The following is a 20,247-nucleotide window of genomic DNA, read 5'->3' on the forward strand; positions in this document are numbered from 1 at the left end:
GGACGTTTCTCGGTCCATGACCGTGAGATTTATTCTCCATAGCTGCCGTCCGGTCGTTTCGAAGGGCCCCGTGAGAGTCCAGGACCTGCCGTGGGTTCGGGGATCTTCTGCTGCCACACCTCCTGTTTCCCCGCTGCCTTTCATGGCCTCGCCGACTCGCAGCGGATGCCTGGATAGAAAATAACGACGTCAGCCGCCAATCTTGCCAATATGGATGCTTCTGCACGAACAGACGGAGTTCGGCAGTTGTTGGCGCTCTATAGTCGGTTGCAAGCTAAGAAAAAACCGGAAATGCCTCTCAGATGAAAATGTAATCCTACGCCGAGAAACGCCAGCCAATCGTTTTCATGACGTCACGATTCCGTGGACCAATCGCGATCCCTTTGAAAAAAAAAAAAAAAGAAAAGCCCAACATGGCTGCTGGCCTTAGCAACGCGACGCTAGTTTCTCGTGACAATTATTCTGCTTTTTTGCACCGTGTTTTACGTGCCCGAGGTTACGCCACGAAATCTTAATGGTATCGGCTTGCGTTTGCAGCAGTTTTTGCGCGACAACGTGAGAATCCAGCGACGCTATCGCCAACGAAAATTTGGAAGCGGGCGCGAGGCTTAGCACTGCTGAGAGGTATGTTAGACGGTATGTTAGACAGTATCTTGGACAGAAAATGAATTGGGAAGACGGTACATTGGACATGACTTTCTTTCTTTACTAAACAGCTATTTCGTTGACAAAAACGTATTCTAAATTATTTAAATGTCCTGAATGAATTAAATAAATATTGTAGTAATTTAAGACACGTTTCCTGGAGGAAGAAAAAGCAACGTTGCTAGCGAACTACTTTCTCGACGGCGGACGCACTTCAGATGGGCGCAATGCGCTTGTGGGTAGAGCTAAAAGATTGTTCTTAGGTTGCATCCGACTATAGCACGAGCCATCTGCCTTCTATGGGGCTCTCGCTACATCTGCACTTTGTTAGCAATATCACCACTGAGGCTACCGAGCTCTCGTTGGAGTCAGGTTTAACGTAAACTCACATTTTCAACTGACTAAATCTGATAAGCATCCCAGCTTTCAGGTAATGACTTGGACACATACCAGGTAAGAAATAATTAAAGGAGCTGTGGAGCATTTACAGTGCTTTGCCTAAAGAATTGTGGCATTTGGTGTCTCGATCCTTCTGAAAGACAAAAAAATCCCATTTTGCGTGCATGTCCTAGTTTTTAATTAGAAAATGACAAAGATTTATGTTTTTGGCACCCTTCAACTCATTCACCATCTTCCGGGTCACGTGCGCTGTGATGTGAAAGGAAGACACACTGGGTTTCGGTGAAGTACGGAGAATCGCTCTCTAGCGCCATCAGTGAGCAGCGAGAACTCATCGCGCTCGCAACCACGTGACCACGTACTTGTACCACGCGATCAACATGGCGAGAGGAGGTCCGTCCTAAAGCCCCTCTATCCTGGGAAAAGTGGCGCCATTCAATGTTGTGGAAATGCTCGGGACACGTGCCGCGCGCCACTTGTGGAAAGAACATGGCGTCTGAGATCTAGCTCTGCAACTCTGTGCTGTGCTGTGCCGCCATGATGTTCCCAAGCGCTGCACGTTGCACGTGCCTCGTGCATCGACGCACCTTGCGGTACTTTTGAAACATGAAGGGGCTTTAGTCCGTCCGAGTCCGTCCCGTCCAGAGCCTTATATGTAGAGAGTTTGGTCATTAATTGTTAATAATAAAGCGAAAATAAGGGCAAGTCATTGGCCGAAATTGTTTCGATGACCCTGGGCTCGATGATTTCACAGCTCTTGTGACCAACCACTAGCCTCAAATATTTGCCTAGCGGAGGCAATGAGCTTAAAATTACCCTCCAATCACAATTTCTAGATAGGGATGCATTTAGGTATTTCATTTCAGCACGCTAGAGTTAAAATTTTTTATTCTTCTCAACTGAAAGGGCAATGCACGTGACGTTGTTGTCACGGCGACATTGAGAACGCACTCAAACTTTCTTTCGACTGCACTCGCGGCCGCGGCCACGACGGAGCGGGCAATAATAACTGCGGATTCTGCTCCGTAGGAGTTGTGACCCAAACCCCGAACGCGCACCTCACATTCGCAGTGTCGCGTCATGATGCAGAACATTTTTCTGTGAATGTTACCTTCCCTGCCTCGGTAACAACTTACGAAGCAGGTGGTTGTTCGGGCCTTGGTTTTGCTCTCCCAAAGGATGGCGCATTTGGTGGAGGAGCATGGTTCGATCGTCTGTACCAAGCGTCTCGGTGGTGGGAAGTTCTAATAGCCTGCTGTGCTCTTATTCGAACTTGTGTTCAAGGGTAGCCACATTTACATGATTGAAGAAGTTGACCAGATTCGGCATTGCTGGAAGCTCATCGATTTTCTCGGCGATATCGGCTCAGACGATGGAATAGATCCCTTCGACATTGTGCCCCTAGTTGGAATCTGGGGAATCTATGCATAATGGCAGATACACGAGACGCTGCCAAAGTTGAAAGCCTCGAAGTGGTACTACATCACCTTCATCGCCTTCATTAAACTTGCAATTTTCGCAGTTGTTGAGACCTCCAAGTAATCGGAATGTAACTTCCGAACGGGATCCATAGAAAACGCGGCCGTTTGCAACTAAATAGGAACACGGGAACACTCTTGATTAGATTATTTCGGTTTATTTATTTTATTATTTATTTATTCAGATTACTTTGGTTTTATAGAAAAACAATGAAAGACGTTTACAACTCCCTGTAATGCCGAATTCGAGCGCAGCTCTTGAGGTGGAGGAGGAGGGAAGGGTACGGAGGGGACGTTATGCTTCTCCTCCTCCCTCCTCATCTACTTCCCCCTGCTCCTCACCTCCTCCCCCTCCCCCTTCCTCCTTCCTCCCCCTCCCTCCTCGCTTGGTGCATTATGGGAAACGTCCCATAATGGAATGCGCGCGTCACCGCGATGCATTATGGCACGTTTCCCATAATGCACCGCGCGGTTACGCCGACGGCGACGCGTCACGCCGACGCGTTACGACTACCGTTACGGTCGCCGTCGGCCTAACCATAACGCGTCGGCTTAACGCTTTTTCGTGACACGTCGGCGTCGCCGTCGCCGTCGGCGTAGCCGTAACGCGTCGGCGTAACGCTTTTTCGTGACGCGTCGGCGTCGGGTAACGCTTTCTCGTGACGCGTCGGCGTCACGTAACGCGTCGGTGGAACGCTTTTTCGTGACGCCTCGGTGTCGCGTAACCTATCGGCGTAACGCTTTCTCTTGACCCGTCACGAAAAAAACGTTACGCCTACGGCGATGGCGACGGCGACGTCGCTAAGCCGGAAACGGGCGCCTAAGAGCTGCGCTCTAAAAACTTCTGCCTCTAAATAAACTACACCAATATCGTTGTTGCCAAATATCGAAACGGAATATCTTAAGGCAGCACGGGATCAAAAGAAAAACAAAAAACACGAAAAACGCCTGACTCCGCCGTTAGGAGTCGCAGCGACGTCAATCATGAGGATCACGAAAAAAAAATTGTCGCATGCTCGGGTGGCGAAATGAATATACTTGAAGACCACTTTTTCTGACATTTCCGAAGAAGACTACACGAGCACAGCTGTGATCGGCGCTCAATGTGCGCGAGCGCACGGGTATACCCATAACTTTGACTTCCTTGCCAAGAAAAGTTGTCCAAAAGTATAGACTATTCCAAGCAAGGCACCCCAACTAGCTGGTGCCCCATGCGTGCAAGCACGTGCAGCTTGCGCGTTAACATAGTAGTAGTAGTAGTATAAAACGTTTATTTGAACCGCTTTAAGGGGGAGGGGGAGAGGAATGAGTCAATGGCATCGCGGCCTGGACTCGCGGTATGGGGAAAGGGAATTATATATGTACTTCTATGCCAGCTTCGTAGATATAATCCAGAAGCGTGCGTAGAGTTTGATGTTGCTTATCTGGAGGGCCTGGGGGAAAGACACAGTCCTCCATGGATGTCACCCCGTCCTCTAAGTGCTTCTTCCTTGTTGCCTCAAGGCCTTTGCAGCCCCATAACATGTGAACTAGGTCGACCGCATGTTGGGGGTCCTTGCAGTAGCAGCATGTCGGTGTTGTGCGCGCCTTTTCCCACGCTGCTCTTCCGTTCAGCGTGCAGGCGTTCTCCTCCCAAAGCCTCGCGGCAGTGGTTCGGAGATGGGTGGAAGGTGTTCCTTCAGCGCAGTACGGGACGAAAGTTTGATCTGCTGTTTAGCTTCGTCGGGGTCATAGTCGTCTTCGTCTTCGTCATCTTCGGGTGAGGAAGATGCGTAGCCGTGATCATGGAGGTGGCAGGGCGGCTTCTGCGTCTCGCGGAGTGTAGCTATTAGCGCGCGAGCTGCAGAGTGGGCCTGCTCATTGCCAGCTAGGCCTGCGTGGGCGGGCGCCCAGGAAAGTTGGACTTTTGAACCTTGCAGAGAAAGTTGGAGGGCCATCTTTTTTATGGATTTTGCTCTTTTGCAGGGGTTGTTCCTATTTCTGCACTCGGTGAGCGAGGCTACCGAGTCCGTAAAAACGTGGAGCTCTTTTGGTCTAATGGTTGTGTCGTTGAGGACTGTTTCAATCGCATATTGAATCGCTCCGAGTTCGCCACCCTTGACGGAGGTGCTGTTTGGTAATTGTTTGGAAGATATAATTCCTTTTCCTGGTATTGCCACTGCGACCGTAGCAAGTTGGTCTGGGAGTGTCGCGAAAGCCGCGTCTGTGTAGACGGCTAGCTTCTCTGCCGAGCTTTCCCAGGTCTGTATTCGTTTGTTGTGGCTACTGGCTTGCGATTTCTGACGATCTGGATGTCTCAAACTCGCGTTCTTCGGGATGGGCTTGCCTTCTACGAGGTCGATGTAGTCTAACCAAGGAGGGTCGTTCTCTGGGAAGTCGGGAAGCGGGAGTTTAAGTGCTTGAATCAGACTGAGAATGGTTCTGCCGGGTCGTGAGTGTTGCAGTCGTTCACGGTGGGCGGCACATCGTACCATTACAGTTTCTTGCAAGTTGTTGAGCTGGGCATGTTCCATAAGTGTCCCTATTGGTGTGAATCGAGGTAAGCCGGTAATGACCCGTGCAGCTTGTCTGTTGATGGTTTCCAGTTTTTTCCACTGGCTTTTTGAGATGTTGTAATACGAAGCTCAGTAGCAGACTTTTGATACGATGAGTGCCTTCACCATCTGACGTGCAATTCCTTCGTTCGCTCCGCCTCTGGAGCTGCATATCCTTCTGATGACATGAATGATTACCTTGCATTGGTGGCTGACCTTGGTCATCCAGGTTCTGCACGAGCCGTCTTCATCGATGTACATTCCGAGTATTCTGATCGAGGTAGATGGTTGGATTCTGTTGCCTGCTAGCGTTAAGTACATCTGACTGGCGATGCCAGCTTTTCTTTGTTTACGGGATGCGACGACCACATAGGTCGTTTTCTCCGGGGATGCGGTGAGGCCGACCCTATTGAGATGGGTTTGCACTTCGTCCAATCCGGCTTGAAGAGTCTGTTGTTGGGTTCGGGTATCGCCTGTCACTGTCCATAGGGAGATATCGTCCGCATATATGGTGAACTTGAGGCTTGGGATCCTCGATAAGCGGTGTGGGAGATCGGCCATTGCCATGTTAAACAGTAAAGGCAAGAGTACAGAGCCTTGTGGTACGCCGACCCTGTTGGGTCGTGGGTTGCTCATGTGGTCCCCTATTCTTATAGAATATGTCCGATCCTTAAGAAAGGCTTTAATAAAGTTAAACGCCCTGCCCTGTATCCCTAAGCGTTCCGCCTCCTTAATGACAGCCCAGTGGGGGACGGAGTCGAAAGCCTTTCTAACATCAATGGCGACGATTGAGCGGATGGTTTTGCCCCTTGGCGCCCTTTTCTTGGTGATGTCGTGTGACATCAAGAGGAGGCTTTCCTGTGTGCTTAAACAGGGTCGGTGTCCTGTCTGGGCTGGATGAAAAGCGCCGGATCTCTCTAGTGTCCAGTTAAGTCGATCTAGAACCATTCGCTCCATGAGCTTGCATACGCATGAAGTGAGTGATATCGGTCTGAAGTTGATAAGCGTGTCCTTGTCCTTGCCAGGTTTGGGGATTGGGACGACGGTCGAATGCTTCCATATTGGTTGCAACTGTCCTTGTTCCCATACCGCGTTAATTCCTTCGATAAGCTGGTGTTTAGCGTCTTGTGAGAGGTTGCGCAGCATGGGAATGGTAATTTTGTCCGGGCCCGGAGCGCTGTGTGCCTTCCCGTTGTGGAGTGCCGTTTCCAATTCACCCAGGGTAAAGGGTTGGTCCATTGGATCCGCTGAGTTAGCCAGCACTGGAGTATACGGGTTCGGTATTGAGTTTGTTGTCGTAGCAATGGGCTGCGGGAAGAATTGGTCTCCGGCCGCATCTGCGAGGTCTTCTACCGAAGTGTCAGTTTTTAGCGCCAGGGTTAAAGGGGCCTTCTGTTCCCTCTTTTGTCCCAGCATGGATCTGCTGGTTGCCCACAGTTTCTTTACTGAAGTTTTCTCCGACAAGGACGCACTGTAATCCAGTCATCGTTTCCTGTCCAAATATATCGCGTGTTTGAGTGTTGCGATGGTGTGTCTGGTGACCTCTCTGAGTGCCGCTGGTGTTTTTGGGCCCCTCCTATATCGCTGCAGCGCTCGGAGTCTCCTAGCCCAGAGATTCAAGAGGTGAATATCCGGGGTAGGTGCATCGGCAGGTATGTTGGATCTGGTTGTAGCCGCTTTCAATGCATCGAGCATTGCTGTCGCAAAGGATTCCTCTTGGTTGTTTTCCAGGTGTCTTCTATAAAGGTCCCAATTGACTGTATGAGCAAAACGCCGGTTCTTTTGGGACTTCTTGGAGTTCACCTCGATCTTTATTGGGAGGTGGTCACTCCCCCACGTGTCGATGTTTACATTCCAGGAGAGGTTTTCAGTCTCCGTATATCCATGTAAGATCTGGACTGGTATGCTGTTGTCTGCTTGTCAAGCCGAGTCTCGTTGTTGAGCCCGGCGTGTTTACTGGTGTGTACTTGAACCGTGTCATGTCCTTCAGGAGTTTCTGGCCGTTTATGGTGTCTACTTTGTAGCCCCAGCTAGTATGTGGCAAGTTGAAGTCTCCTCCTATAACCTTTCGTTCTTATGGGTAAAGGATGTGTAGTTGTTCTATCCACCCGTTGTCTCTTGGTGATTTGCTGCTAGCCCCTGGCCTGTAGTATACAGATGCGATGATTACGGGTGTTCCTTGATGCGTTGCACGGACTGCGACGACTTCTTGTCTGTCTGTGCACCATCGCATCAAGTCAATTTGATGTTGTGGCCAGTCGGATCGCAAATACACCATGGCTTGCCCCTTGGGCACGTCTTGGTTGGGCTTGCGGCCTGATGGGATCGACGGGCTGGAGTATGAAGTGTAACTTGTTAGGTTGATGGAGGTTGTCTTTACTTCTTGTAATAGAATTGCATATGGACGTTTTAATGGTCTGTTCAAGTGTCTTGCGTTGAGTTCTGCGGCCCGTAGCCCCAGTCCTCTGCAGTTCCATTGAACAATGCTAATCCCTATTTTTATCGACCAAGTTTGAAAGCGATAACAGTGAGCTGTTGGCTTAGCGCTGAGAGTTGTTTTTCCAGCCTTGTAGACCGGACTTCGTAGCTGTCTCTCTCAAAAGGGGGGGTACCCCGGACTAAATCAGCGTAAGTCCTTTCGTGCATCGGTGGGTGTTGGATCGGATTAAATGGAGGTGGCGGCGGCGGCGGTGGTGGTGGTGCCCCCTTCTTCCTTTTGGACTCTTCATTGGGTTTCGCGTGCTTCCTTGCCCTTTCCCTCAGTAGCTTCCCGATCTCTGTCTTCTTCGGGCAGACATTGCTTGTCGCCAAGTGTCCATTTTTTTGCAGATCTGGCAGTACGGGGTCGGACTTGGGCACGGGTTGGTGTTACCTTGGTCATCTTGCATTTCCTCGTGGTGTTTGCCGCTCAAAGAGCAGACCGTCTCTTTGTGGCAGATGTCTTGCTTGTGACCCGCGCCGTGGCAGTTTGTGCATGTCACCGCCTTGGCTCTATATGGGTACACTGGCGTGATGCAGAGCGCGTATCTAACGAACCTTGGCAATCGATTACCCTCGAACGTTATCATCGCAGTGCGTCCTTTCCTTCCCAGAAGTCGGACCGTGACGATGTCGTGAGTGTCACATCGGAGCCTGTCCCGGAGAGAGGTCTTGTCCTCACCCTCGTCTACTTCATATATGACCCCTCGAATTTGGTTATCCTGCAGTGTTTTGTAAGCTTGTACGGGAATCTCTTCTTCGTTAACAACTGAAATTCCAGTGATCTCCAGTAACGCCTTGGCGGTAGGCTCAGATAATGTTTGTGCGGAGATAGTATTGCGCTCCTTCTGTAGCTTTACTGATATCTCCTGTGATTGTGTGCCTAGCGTTTTTGTGAAGGCTTCCTCCAGGGTTCTTCTCGGTATGGTGGTAAGGTCTGTCTTCGTTCGTGGTCGAAGTATGACAGCGAAGCGCTGGCGTGGGGCCTGCGCCTTGCCTTCGCTTTCAGTGGTCTTCTTACGAGTGTATCGTGCCCGCTTGATGGTCTTTTTGGATTGGACCAAAGACCATGCTGGGCCGTCGTCCTCTTCTGTGATTGAGCTTTCCGTTACGGCGGTGCTGACGAGAGTGTCCGCTGTCGCCGCCTGTGTTGAGAGTGACGTCCCAGGCGCCATGGCCGCATGCCGCTTGCGGCTCTCGCTGTCGTCTTGTCGGCCGTTTTTCTCCGGTGTACTCGCCGACGAGGTGGCCGACTCTTTTTCATTAGATTTAGAAATCGGTGTTTTCTTGAACCGTGGCTCTATGGTAGTCTGCTTGTTTCCTGAAGCTTCTGGCCGAGAAAGATCGTCTAGAGCTTGCAGGAACATTTCCGTGATTTCCTCTTTTGAGGCCTTCCCTAGCAGAGCGACTAGGAGCGATTTGATTTCGTTCGCGGTACTTTGAGTTACCGGAGCTGGATGTGGTTGTCTCGGTGGTGGTTCCGAGTTGATGGCCGGCAGGGCAGGCCAGTTGATCGTTGTTTCCGGTTTTGGAGGATTCAGAGTTGGCGTCGTAAATCGGAACACCGCATTGGGGTTGGCGGTCACAGCTGCGGTGTCCATCGTCTCCATTGCAGCGGTTAGGCCTAGCAATGCACCGGCTCAGATCGCTTTAGTGCTGGCTTTTTGGGTGCGGAAATTCGGCATATTGGCCCCCGGTATGATATACCCTGGTCACATACCTGCCGAAATCTACACTTCGAAGCAATGGTCGGTATACTTCTGTCTTAAAACGGAGTCAAGAAATTCGAAAATTTCCAGAGCGGTCGAAAGAGCAGGGCGTCTCAGTCGGGCTTCTTTTTTCTCCCACACGACATACGTGACCCCACGTTAACATAGCTTTGCCAATCTTCCAATTGCACCAGCTTGTCCGCACGAGCAAAGGCATGGTGGCGGCCAGTTTTGCTTGCAATCCTCTATAGACGTTTCCACTGTTTACAAAAATCACAGTGCACACGTGCTAAGTCGCAGTCCAGGGGGATCGGTGACCGAGTGGGCTAGCGCACACCAGCAGGTGGAGCAAAAGTTTGCGCTGCAGAACCCTGGGATCCTGGGTTCAATCCCTACCCCTACCCGTTTCGGTTTGGATGAGCACGTACAGAGCGCGACAGTGTTAGCGCGAACAAGCGATCGCCGGTTTTTCCAGTTTTTCTCTTTGAAACTAAGGGATGTCATCCAAGTCATTATTGCTACTGAAAGAGCTCAATTAGCTCTATAATGTAAGCGATAAAATTTCGTGCTGGCTAATACTATTTAGAAGAAAAAGGCGAAAATGCGCGGACGTCGTGTTCGCGCTAACAGTGTCGCGATGTGTACCAGCGTGCGGTCGTGTATCACTACTGCGTGACGCGCGTTAAAGACCCTAGTCTGGCGGTTGTACTGCATTGGCTAAATTTCTCATCTACAGCTGGGAAACATGTCGCCCGTTGATGCAGACAAAGTTCTAGGCTGTAGAAGCATACACGCACCCTAAATTATTTTTTTTTAAATCACAGTTTAGTTATTGTTTTCGTGCAATTGCGGCCAGCCAGAACGCGCGCGTGCATAACACAGCAACACAGCAATAAGCGCGCCCTCAAACGCTTTTATGAAAAGGTGTATACACCTTTCTATAAAAGAGCATGAGGGCGCGTTATTGCTGTGGGTGTGCTATGCACGCGCCCTTTCTGGCTGGCCGCGATAGACCTATTGCTATATTACCCAAGCGTCAAGGAGAACGCAGGGATAGGTGTTCCACGCGCCACACGCGCACGCCTTCCCCGTATATAAGATTCGAAGTATATAACCAAAATAAAGCGCTGACGAAGGCGCGTGCAAGATGCCATTTGTTTTAGGTAGTTGCTTTAGAAAAGTTACTACTGCTGAGGCCAGAACGTGCGGCGCGTGGAACACCAATCCCTGCATTTTCCTTGATGCTTGGGGGGGATCGGTGGCCGAGTGGTCTAGCGCACACCAGCTCGGAGCGCGTGGAGCGAAAGCTCGCGCTGCAGAACCCAGGGATCCTGGGTTCGAGCCCCACCCCTGCCCGTTTCGATCTGGATGAGCATCGTACCGGCGTGCGGTCGTGTATCACTACTGCGTGATGCACGTTAAAGACCCCAGGCTAGCGGCTGTACCGCACTGGCTAAATTTCTCATCTACAGCTGGGAGACTCGTCGCCCCTGTGAGGCAGACCAAGTTCTAGGCTGTATAAACACACACACAACCCAATTTTTTTTTTCTTGATGCTTGGGTAATATAGCAATAGGTCTATTGCGAGCGAGCGCTGGCTGGACTGTGATTTAGCAGGTGTGAACTGATTTTTGTAGTGGAAACGTCTATTGGAAGTATTAAGTGGCGGCCATAGCTGTGTGCTCGACTGCTGAGTGCGTGTTGACGGCGGGTCTTTATAGTTCTTTTGCAACGTGCATTCCGCACCATCAAGACTGCCGGTCTTAGCAGTCTATTAATGTGATAATCTGAGCTCGTTCTGAGCAGGCCCTCTCGCTCTAAACATCGGCCTAGTAAACCCAGCCTAGTAAAAATACAGGCCAAGCCAGGCCCGAATCCGACAGCTTTCATCAACTCAAAATCCGAGCCGGACCCGGCCCGGTAGGGTTTATAAACATGAGCCCCAACCCAGCAGGTTTTCTTGATACAAGCACGAGCCCTGCCCACTTTGATTGCTTTGATTTTTAACTGTAACTTCCTCGTGCACTACAGAATTTCAAACAATCAAAAAAGGTAGTTTGTTAGATAGCCATTCGTTATACGATGGTATGGGCAATTCGTCGTGTCTTAACGTCATTGATTGACTCGAACTAATTGTGAACTGAAGAATTCAACGTGACAATGTCACGAAGTGCTTATCCGCAAAGAAAGATAAAAACTCGAAGGAATGGCCACCTACAGTTCCGCAGGGTCGCTAGGTTCACAGCCTCACAAACACGAACAAATAAAGTAAACTGAAGCCCGGATCAGGCCCGTGAAAAACATTTCGGTCGAAGCCCGAGTCGGGCCCGGACCTAAGAAAACATGCGCTACTCGGCCCAGACCAGTCAGAATTCGGGTTAAATATGTGCCAGAGCCAGCACAGCAGCGGAGTCTGACAACCAGGGGATGACTACTTCCATCCGCCATTTTGGGGCTCTGAATGAAACGAATTCTCTGCGATTTCTCAGGAATAATGAGAAACAAAATTGCGAGGACACCTAAGCACTTCTTATGAGTTGTGAATGCGAAAGCATTAATGTCATTAATTAACCTTAGTTCGTCTGCGGTGTACTGGCATGGACGGCCACGTTTCGCTACTGCCGAGGTTGCGGCCGCCTACGGTTAGGGCGCCTTCATGTGCGCTTTGCTTAGGGTGGAGACATCTGGCCATTTTGTTCCCCCTTTTACATTTATTTTTTGTTCAGAAGCGCGTGAAAGAGCGTGTCCCTGCACGCGTCTGTGGCGCTGACTGTGCTATGGCGACATTTTGTTTTCGTCGATTTATTTGTATTTTCCCCGTGAGCGCGTGCTGTCGGCATCGGGTACTACAAAGGGTGGCATCACTTTAAACAGAAGGTCATTGAGGCACCCTACCTACGGTATTCGCCCTTTTTTTGTTTGGCAACAAACTCAGTGGCGCCATCTATTTCGGTAGTCCCGGCACACTTCCGGTCAACGTATTCTTCCTAATTTTTTACTGATCATTCTTTCATTATAAGAGTGAATTAAGTCTGACGGAGCCATAAGTATTCATTTCCAGAAGATTGCGTGTATATTTGATTTCGCAAATACTGCGAAATCTGTCGTCTAGTTGGGAACCGGAAACACTTGGGGGCTATTTGCACACTGGCGCCACCACGTTTCAGTTCACGCGAGAAAGAGCGAATAGATGCTTCAGGCGCCGCCTGTTCTTCGGCGCCGAAAGGAGCAGAAGTGGCCGCAGCGCCGGCAGGAAGTGCGGCGGTGCACCGCGCAGACCGCCCTGCTCGCTGGTGACTGCTGCGCTGCTGGGTGAGGCAGCGGCGGGAGTGCGAAGCTCGCTGGGCTTCCGTGACGATGCATCTGCGTTGCCCTGCTTTTCTTTGTGTTTTATTTCTGAGGCGCGTCCGCTTTGACCTTGAACAGCCCCGCCGACTTCCGTGACGAAGTATCTGATATGACGCGTCGCAGCCAATGGGAATTGAAGGCTCGTTTTGCTGCGACAGACTTCGCTCTATGGGACAGTTAATGCTTTCGCATTTAAAATAACGCCATCCTGTGCTATCGCGAAATTAGCTGGTTCTAGCGGGCAACAAGCTCCGCCCATTGGACAAACTATTTCAGTATAAACGACTCTGTTATGTGCTACCCTGGTGCTTTCTCGTGGGCGCCACCACCGGTCAGTTAAGGTGATTGAAACTGGGTAAAGGTTGCCTGGGAGGCGCATGACAACTATCTGGAACGTCAAGTAAGACTTCCAAATTTCCTTCATTGTCCCTTTAAAGGTTACGCACATACCTCTATAAGATTCGGTACACAGACAGGAGAATCCATCCTTCTGGAGGTAGCAGACGCCCTGGTGCAGGCAGGGGTTAGGCTTGCAAGGGCTGCGATCACTGCCCACCCGCACTGCAGGTTCATCTCTGGCAGGTTCAGGCGCTTCGAGCCAGCCGAGGCCTGTGGGAACGAGACGCAATGTTGGGTCCTTTCCTCTGAAGAGAAGAAACCATTCAGTGATATGAAGACAACCGCAGCCTTGTCTGGTGTCACTAGACTCATGGCACCAAGCGACAAAACTCTCAAGTTCCTTCATCCTCTGCTCCGCCGGCTGTCGTTCGACAGTGCGAGGATAGACCTGACATCCATATAAGTTCACTGTACGATGAGTCTTAGCAGAGGGTTACATGAACCAACAAACATCCATGTGTGCGTCCATTATACGAGGGTGCTTAAAATTGAATCAACTCTCGATCAGAAATTTTAAACAAGGCAATTTGGTTTCCTTTGCTACGCCCCACTAGTCTTTTTGATTGAGCAGAGAACCCCACAACTTCTGTTAAGTTCTTATATATGAATAGATATTGAAAACATGAATATCGCACTGGACAAGAAAAGGTAGGCAGGACCACCACTAATCTGAAATTGGGTTTTACTTAAAAAAAAAGATAAAATAAAAACTGAAAAGCAAAAGCTGTACAAATTAGTGTTTGTGTGAACCAATTTTATCTTAGGCAGGTCTATCGAGAGTGAACCGATGCGAGCGGCTCCCTTGGAAAGGATCACTTTTGTCTCAAAGATTTCTCTTATCTCCTGATTGTGGGAACGGGTAAAAAGTAGGACTGGGCGTCGATTAAAAGTTTTTAACCCGACTAATCGCCACCCTTTAATCGATTAATTAACCGACTAAGCGCTTTCGTTCATTTCGGCTAATAATATTTTAAAAAGAAAAAATTCACTTTTTTCTCTTCTGTCGAAGCATTTGTACATTTATGCATGCCTCAGCTTTTAATGAAGCTGGATAAGTCCGGAAGCACACATGCAGTGGACTGCGTCCTTAAGGACGGAAAGTTGTTCAGGCTTAGGGGGCTTGTTGTTCACGACGGAGCGTGCTTTACACGGGATCCTTAGAGAAGAAGAATCCGAGGGTGGGTAAAAGTTAAATGTGTGGCTTATTTTGTCCCAATCTACCTGAGGTTGTGGTACACTAGGCCTTACGGGTTGCCATACCAAGAGATCTGAAAGGAGCGGTCTACGAGAGTCGTCATCGTCCTGTTGCCCATGGTCATCCTCAGAGGGAGGCTCATCAGGTTGAGGGTGGTCATCTAACCAACGCAAAATTCGATCCGCGGCCGAGGCCCAAGCGCCTTCTTCCTCAGAGTCAGAGGGGGAATCACAAGATTCAGTAAGGGGAGTGAGAGTGACATCCGCTGCCCGAAGGGCTTGAAGTAGTATGTCAGGCGGAGCTACGACGTCTTGGAGAACGGCTATGATTTGTTGGCCATTTATGCTGACAAGTATAGGTTGTGGATTGTCCAAGACGACGTCTAAGTTAGTGGTTACTTGATCCATCAAAGATAAAGTCTGTGGTGAAACGGCCTCAGGAGGGACACTCACCGGCAGGGTTGCCGTAGGGGTCGTTGATGCAAGCATTGGCCACGGCCATTGCACGAACACTCCGCGACCGCGGAATATGGGCATGGTCGTACATCGACAATTTCCTTTTAGTACACCCTGACCAAGTTTTTCTTTTAAGCCAAACGCAACTTTTCCTTAACGACCTCCATGCCTGCGGTTTCGCGGTAAACCCAAAGGAAGCCTTGATCACGCCGACGCGTGATATCCGCTTTTTGGGTTTTCGCCTTAACACTTACGACGACACGATTTCCCATATCCCCCAGCGCATTCAGACGCTCGACGACACTCTGCAGCTCCTTCGGACCCCCAGGTCCGAAGGCCAGGGCCTTGTACCAGCGTCTCGCCGGACTTTGGTGTTTTTATTTTTCGCTTTATCGTTCCGGGTATCATGCCCTGCGCCCCCTTTATGGTGCGTGTGAGTCTGCCGTCCCGCCACCTGTGAAGTGGAGAGAGACTTTTTTCTTTTTTGTGGAAGCAACTTCCCCACACTGTGGCTTTGGTGCGGCGGCCACCTTGCAACGTTCTTTCTGCCGACGCGTCCAACCATGGACTGGGGGTTGTGACCCCGACTGCCGCCCTGGCCATCCTGACAGCGCCAGCCCGGCGCATCTTCGAGCGCGAAGTCATCGCCTGGGCCATCGCGGCTCTCCTTGCGTCTCCACGCACCGTGATCTACACGGACAACCGGGCCCTTCGACTGGGCATCACTGCAGGCCGCCTTCGATCCCTGCCATGAGAACCTTGTGTTGTCTTTTCGTTTTTGACAATACAAAGGGAGCTTCGCTCTAAGCGGATACCTATACTGCCGCCAACCCCGCCGATGTGCCCTCACGACTACCGCACATCTTTTCCGCCCTCTCACTCTTGTGATTGGCTGAGGGCGCGCCGGCGGGACGAGGGGGTTGCCTCTGGTATAAAAGCCAATGGCGTAAAAACAAAAACAAAGCAAAAAAAAAAAAAAAAGAAAAAAAAAACAGATAAACAGCGCAATGTACAATTAGGCTTATGAATCAACCTTAATGTGTAGTTGAGAGCAGTTCTAAGACCACCCACACTAAACAGATTATTACTTCACTGTAGGTACTAAGAGGCTCGTTTATATTCTCCGGCAAGAGCGAGCTCCTTTAAAAGTTCAAAATAGTCCCTGTTGGGCTAAGCGGACACTCGCACGACGTTGAAGTGGCCGGGACAGGTATAACCTTCTGCACATGTTTTGAGTTACAAATGTCGCCTCACCAGTTTACTTTAGGTCAAAATTTTACCTAAAGTTTGCCCTAGATACAGGCGTACTCTTCCACGCCTGCGTGGTGAAATCATTCAATTTTTACTTTCTTTTGGTTAGTCAAATTTAACCGATTAACGGGTTGAGAAATTAATCTCGGTTAAAGCATTCATTGACTCATCGGTAGGTTAATCGATAAATTTCCCAGCCCTAGAAAAATAACAAGTTGGAGCAGAATACTATCGGCATTATAAGAGAGCCGCGTGTAAGAATCTCTAACTTCGATAATATTAGTGGAATATTTGATGGCCAAGGTTCCCCATGCGACGCAAATCGACTGATTATTTTCCGTAGAGCGCGCAATGAGTAAAGGGGCTTCGTCGGAATGGTCGCACATTGATACTTGTCGCTGACTTCAGAAAGGACTCGGAGTTTTATCTAGCATATTGCCCTTAGCGCTTCTGCCTATGAAATCGCAGCACATTGAGCTATGAAAATTTTGCTTGCAGCATTTCCGGTACTCCTATACACATGCATCATTTTGGCGCAAGACCTGGAGGTCTTCGACCCGATATAGTGGCATCTGGTTTCATCACGCTTGCCATCGCGAGGCGCTTAGTTTTTCGCAGTTGGCCGCCGCACTTTTCCCAGCGCTTTATGGGAAATTGTTTTTTGAGAAGTCGAAGAGGAAGAGGTGTTCCGCGTAAGTCCCTGTAGCATTAGAGCAACTTCTGAGGGCTTCTGTCAAAGCATTTGTACATTTGTACATGCCTCAGCTTTTAATAAAACCAATACATAAAAGGCACAAAGGCACAGAAGAAAAGAATAATAATTGTGGCAAAGAGTTGTTTTTAATTTTCTTAAAATGGAAGGCAAAGAAGCGTTTTAAATAAAAAAAAACTATTTTTGTTTAAATAATATAAAGCAAACTTTGAATAATGAAGAATACCTGCAGCTTTCTTATTTAAAGGGACAGTTCGCAGTTGAGACGGCACCACACTTGCAGGGTTCCCCCGTTTTGAACAACTGAGTGCGGTAGCGCTGTCTGATTTTCTCAGAAAATTCAGGATTACAAATAATTCGGTGATATATCTTCACTCCACAATATAATGCTTCGCAAAAAAGAAGAAGAAGAAAAAATTTAGAGGTGTACGATGAAATGAATTTGTTGTAAATCATTTGGAACTTGCCTAACTCCAGAACACATGAACAGATTGATGCCTTCCCGCTACCCGTCTTACACAAAAGCGAAGGCCGTAGTCCGTTGTTTTCGCGCATAAAATAGTTTATGTATATTTTTTATGCTTTCATTATAGAAAACGTCATAGCTGAAAATCATGATTTGAATAGTTTGAGGCATTTGTCGAACACAAAGAGTTATCATTTTCGTCCCAATCTTGTTCAAATATAATAAAATGCAAGAGAATTAAAGAGCTTCCTTTTTCATAAGTATCGACATTTCTTAGTTTTATGAAAAACACTCAGCTGAGACGCTCTTCAATCAACTTTAAAGAACCGCTGAAAAAAATTGTTTTTTTAAACAGTCTTTTTGGGACACGCGTGCCAAAAAATTAATTTTACGCGGTAAAAAAGAATTTTCGAGAAATATTGACTGCACGAGAAGCGATTTAGTCTGTAGTCACCTCCATTCCACCCGTTTTCTCTCTCGGCATTTCGGGCGCGTGGAGGAGAGGTGGATCGGCTTCGTTTTCACGTTGAGGTGGAGAGAGCCAATGACCATCTCGTTGAGGTCGAAAGAGCGAATGACCATTCCGTGACGTCATGGACTTTGCGCGCAGAATTTCAAATGTATCTGTCGCCGTCAATATTGCTCTAATTTTTTTCTTCTTCTTTTCAGGGGCCCTTAATGGGACGGCAATATGTGGTATTGAGATGCGGCGAAACGAAGGCCGTAGATCTGTCACATGACAGTAGATTTGCGCAAAATAGAAACAGCCGCATCAGAGCGCCCAGCTCCGTCCCGCCAGAACCAGTCATTAAACACCCATGTAGTAGCACCTGTACAGTTGTCGGCGGACCTGGCTCCCGCCTCAGAGAAGCTGTGTTTTGGGCATGGTTTGCAGCTCGTCTGTCCCTCGACGTCCTGGTAGTGGTTTTTGGGACACGGATGGCAGGCACGGTTCTCTTCGAAGGTTCCAGTGGGGCACTCAACTGCGCAAAGAAGGGAAGCACTGTTACTTAGAAGTCCAACACATACCTACGCAGCACCACCTATGCAGCGCAATAATTCCTAAAAGAATGTCATAGCCTCCTATGTTGGGCGAAAGCCTGCGAGGTCAGCGCCGGAACAATAGTCGGCTTGGCAGCCGTGAAAGATGGAGGAGAACGAGACAACACACGCAGCGCTAGGAAAATTGCGGAGGCCAACTTCGAAAAACTGCACGCCTCGCGATGACAAACGTGACGAAACCAGACGGCCACGATCACGGGCTCCATCAATGCAAGCCCGGTCTAAAGAGTGGCTTTTCTCACGGCCTTTGTTCTCGCTTAGAGGCTTGTTAAAACAGCGCTGTGTAAGTGTCCCTTTCTTTTGGTGTGACTGTGAACGTTGTCCTAGTGTTTGTTACGGGTGCGCTGTGTCCTTGTGCGCTTAGAGGCACAGAGATTTATTTTAGGCGCGTGAGGGCGCGGCCACGGTATCCCTTCCACTACTGCCTGAAGCACCCTGGGCCTCTGTCCCGACTAAAGTTCCCACAAAAGTGATTGAAAATATGTGCCGATGTGCTCATTTTAAATGACTACTGCGCCGACTGAAATATTTTTGGCTTACAATAAATAAACGATTGCTTATGGGAAATTGTTTTCTAAGAAGTCAAAGAAGAGGTGCTCCGCGTAAGTCCCTTTAGTCAGGCAGCCTCATGGCCTGTAGGTTCAATCCCTACCCTTACCTGTTTCGATCTGGATGAGCATCGTACCGGCGTGCGGTCGTATATCACTACTGAGTGGTGCACGATAAAGGCCCCAGGCTAGCGGTTCTACCGCACTGGCTAAATTGCTCATCTATAGCCGAGACACCACACGCCCAGTAAGGTAGACTAACTTCCGGCTGTATAAACATATACACGTCAATTTGGCCAGTAGTTCTAACTAGTCTGGAAATACTTCCCGCTCGACCCCGGAGCGAAGAAGCTCACACGGTTAGGTTAGGGCGCCTTCTTAGAAGAAGTTACCTCAATCTCACCAAACGAGTAATCCCAAGCAGGACACGCAGGTCGGTGGGGTTGCAGCGGCCTTACCGAGTTGTGGTACCAGCTACCCTACCGAGCTCTGGTACCCTCAAAGCTGGAGGTGTTGTAGTATATAGTTACATAAATAGAAAGAATAATAATTAAAAAAACAGCAAAACCTACAATACAAAAAAAAAAAACTTTAAATGTTAAGGCAGAAAAAAAAAAAAGGTTAGTCACGGCAGTTTGAAAACTCGCGCCATCAGGGCCGATGGCTTGGGGAAGGTGGTTCCACATTGTTGTAGTGCTGGGAATTGAATTGAATTGAATTGAATACACTTTATTCAGACAAACGTCTTGGAGGATAGGGCAAAAGGCGACTATGGTCGCCTGACAAGGGCCCGTCCCCCTGTACAGTCCAGCAGCAAAATGTACAGAAAAAAACGAATCAAAACAATTATATCATTACACAAGGCCACAGTGACATATACAAATTGTGATATAATAAAACAAACACATAAAAATACCAACACAAATTACATTAGACGTAGAAGAAAACTTCTTATGGTGGTTTTAAATGTGTGTATTGTATTAGAGCTATTAACCATGGACAGTATTTCAGGATGGTTATTTAATAATTGTGCGATCTGATTAAGTATTTTCTGACTACCATAATTCGTGCGTATTCTCGACTGTAGGTAGTGCGTATGGCGAAAGGTGTATGTGGACGCCCTGTTGACGTAATTCTCTTGCACGAACTCCGGGTGTAGCTTAATTTTGTGGAACATGTATATTGCCAATTTCTGAGTGATTGATTGTTCTACTGTAAGAAGGGAGTATTTGATGAAATATGGGCGGGAGTGTTCCCGATATGATACATTGGCAGTTGAGCGCACTGCTCTTTTTTGCAATAGAAGTCACTTAGATAAACAGGTTTTTGAGCATGTACCCCATACTAAACTGCAATAGCTTAAACGAGAATGAACAAGCGTATAATAGAGCTGGCGCTTTAACCAAACCGGAAGAATATATTTTAGCCTAATTATAATTCCGATTGCTCGTGATATGTCGGGTCGAATCCGATCAATATGATGAGACCAATCTAGATTTTCTTGAAAGGACACTCCTAAGAACTTGTGGTTTTTTGCGTAACCGATTTCAGTGTTCCTAAATCGAATG

The 20,247-nt window shown here is 48.6% G+C and overlaps 1 protein-coding gene across 3 annotated transcripts in view; it reads right to left on the bottom strand.

Annotated features, from left to right (window-relative positions):
• Position 1: 1 nt before the first annotated feature.
• The window catches only part of LOC8038470, a 215,804-nt gene continuing 195,558 nt past the window's right edge, over positions 2 to 20,247 (bottom strand). For 2 of the 3 annotated variants that reach the window (XM_042287121.1, XM_042287122.1), the window contains 3 exons: positions 17,900 to 18,052; positions 13,042 to 13,200; positions 43 to 169 (listed from right to left, as the gene is read on the bottom strand). In XM_042287121.1, the coding sequence (XP_042143055.1) occupies positions 141 to 169; positions 13,042 to 13,200; positions 17,900 to 18,052 (341 nt within the window). In that variant the 3' untranslated portion in view covers positions 43 to 140. Of the gene's footprint in view, positions 170 to 13,041; positions 13,201 to 17,899; positions 18,053 to 20,247 lie in introns of all 3 variants that reach the window. The other variant, XM_042287120.1, reaches the window with a different exon arrangement.

This window comes from Ixodes scapularis, unplaced genomic scaffold (assembly GCF_016920785.2).
Source record: "Ixodes scapularis isolate PalLabHiFi unplaced genomic scaffold, ASM1692078v2 PGA_scaffold9__187_contigs__length_104089568, whole genome shotgun sequence".
Classification (NCBI taxonomy): domain Eukaryota; kingdom Metazoa; phylum Arthropoda; class Arachnida; order Ixodida; family Ixodidae; genus Ixodes; species Ixodes scapularis.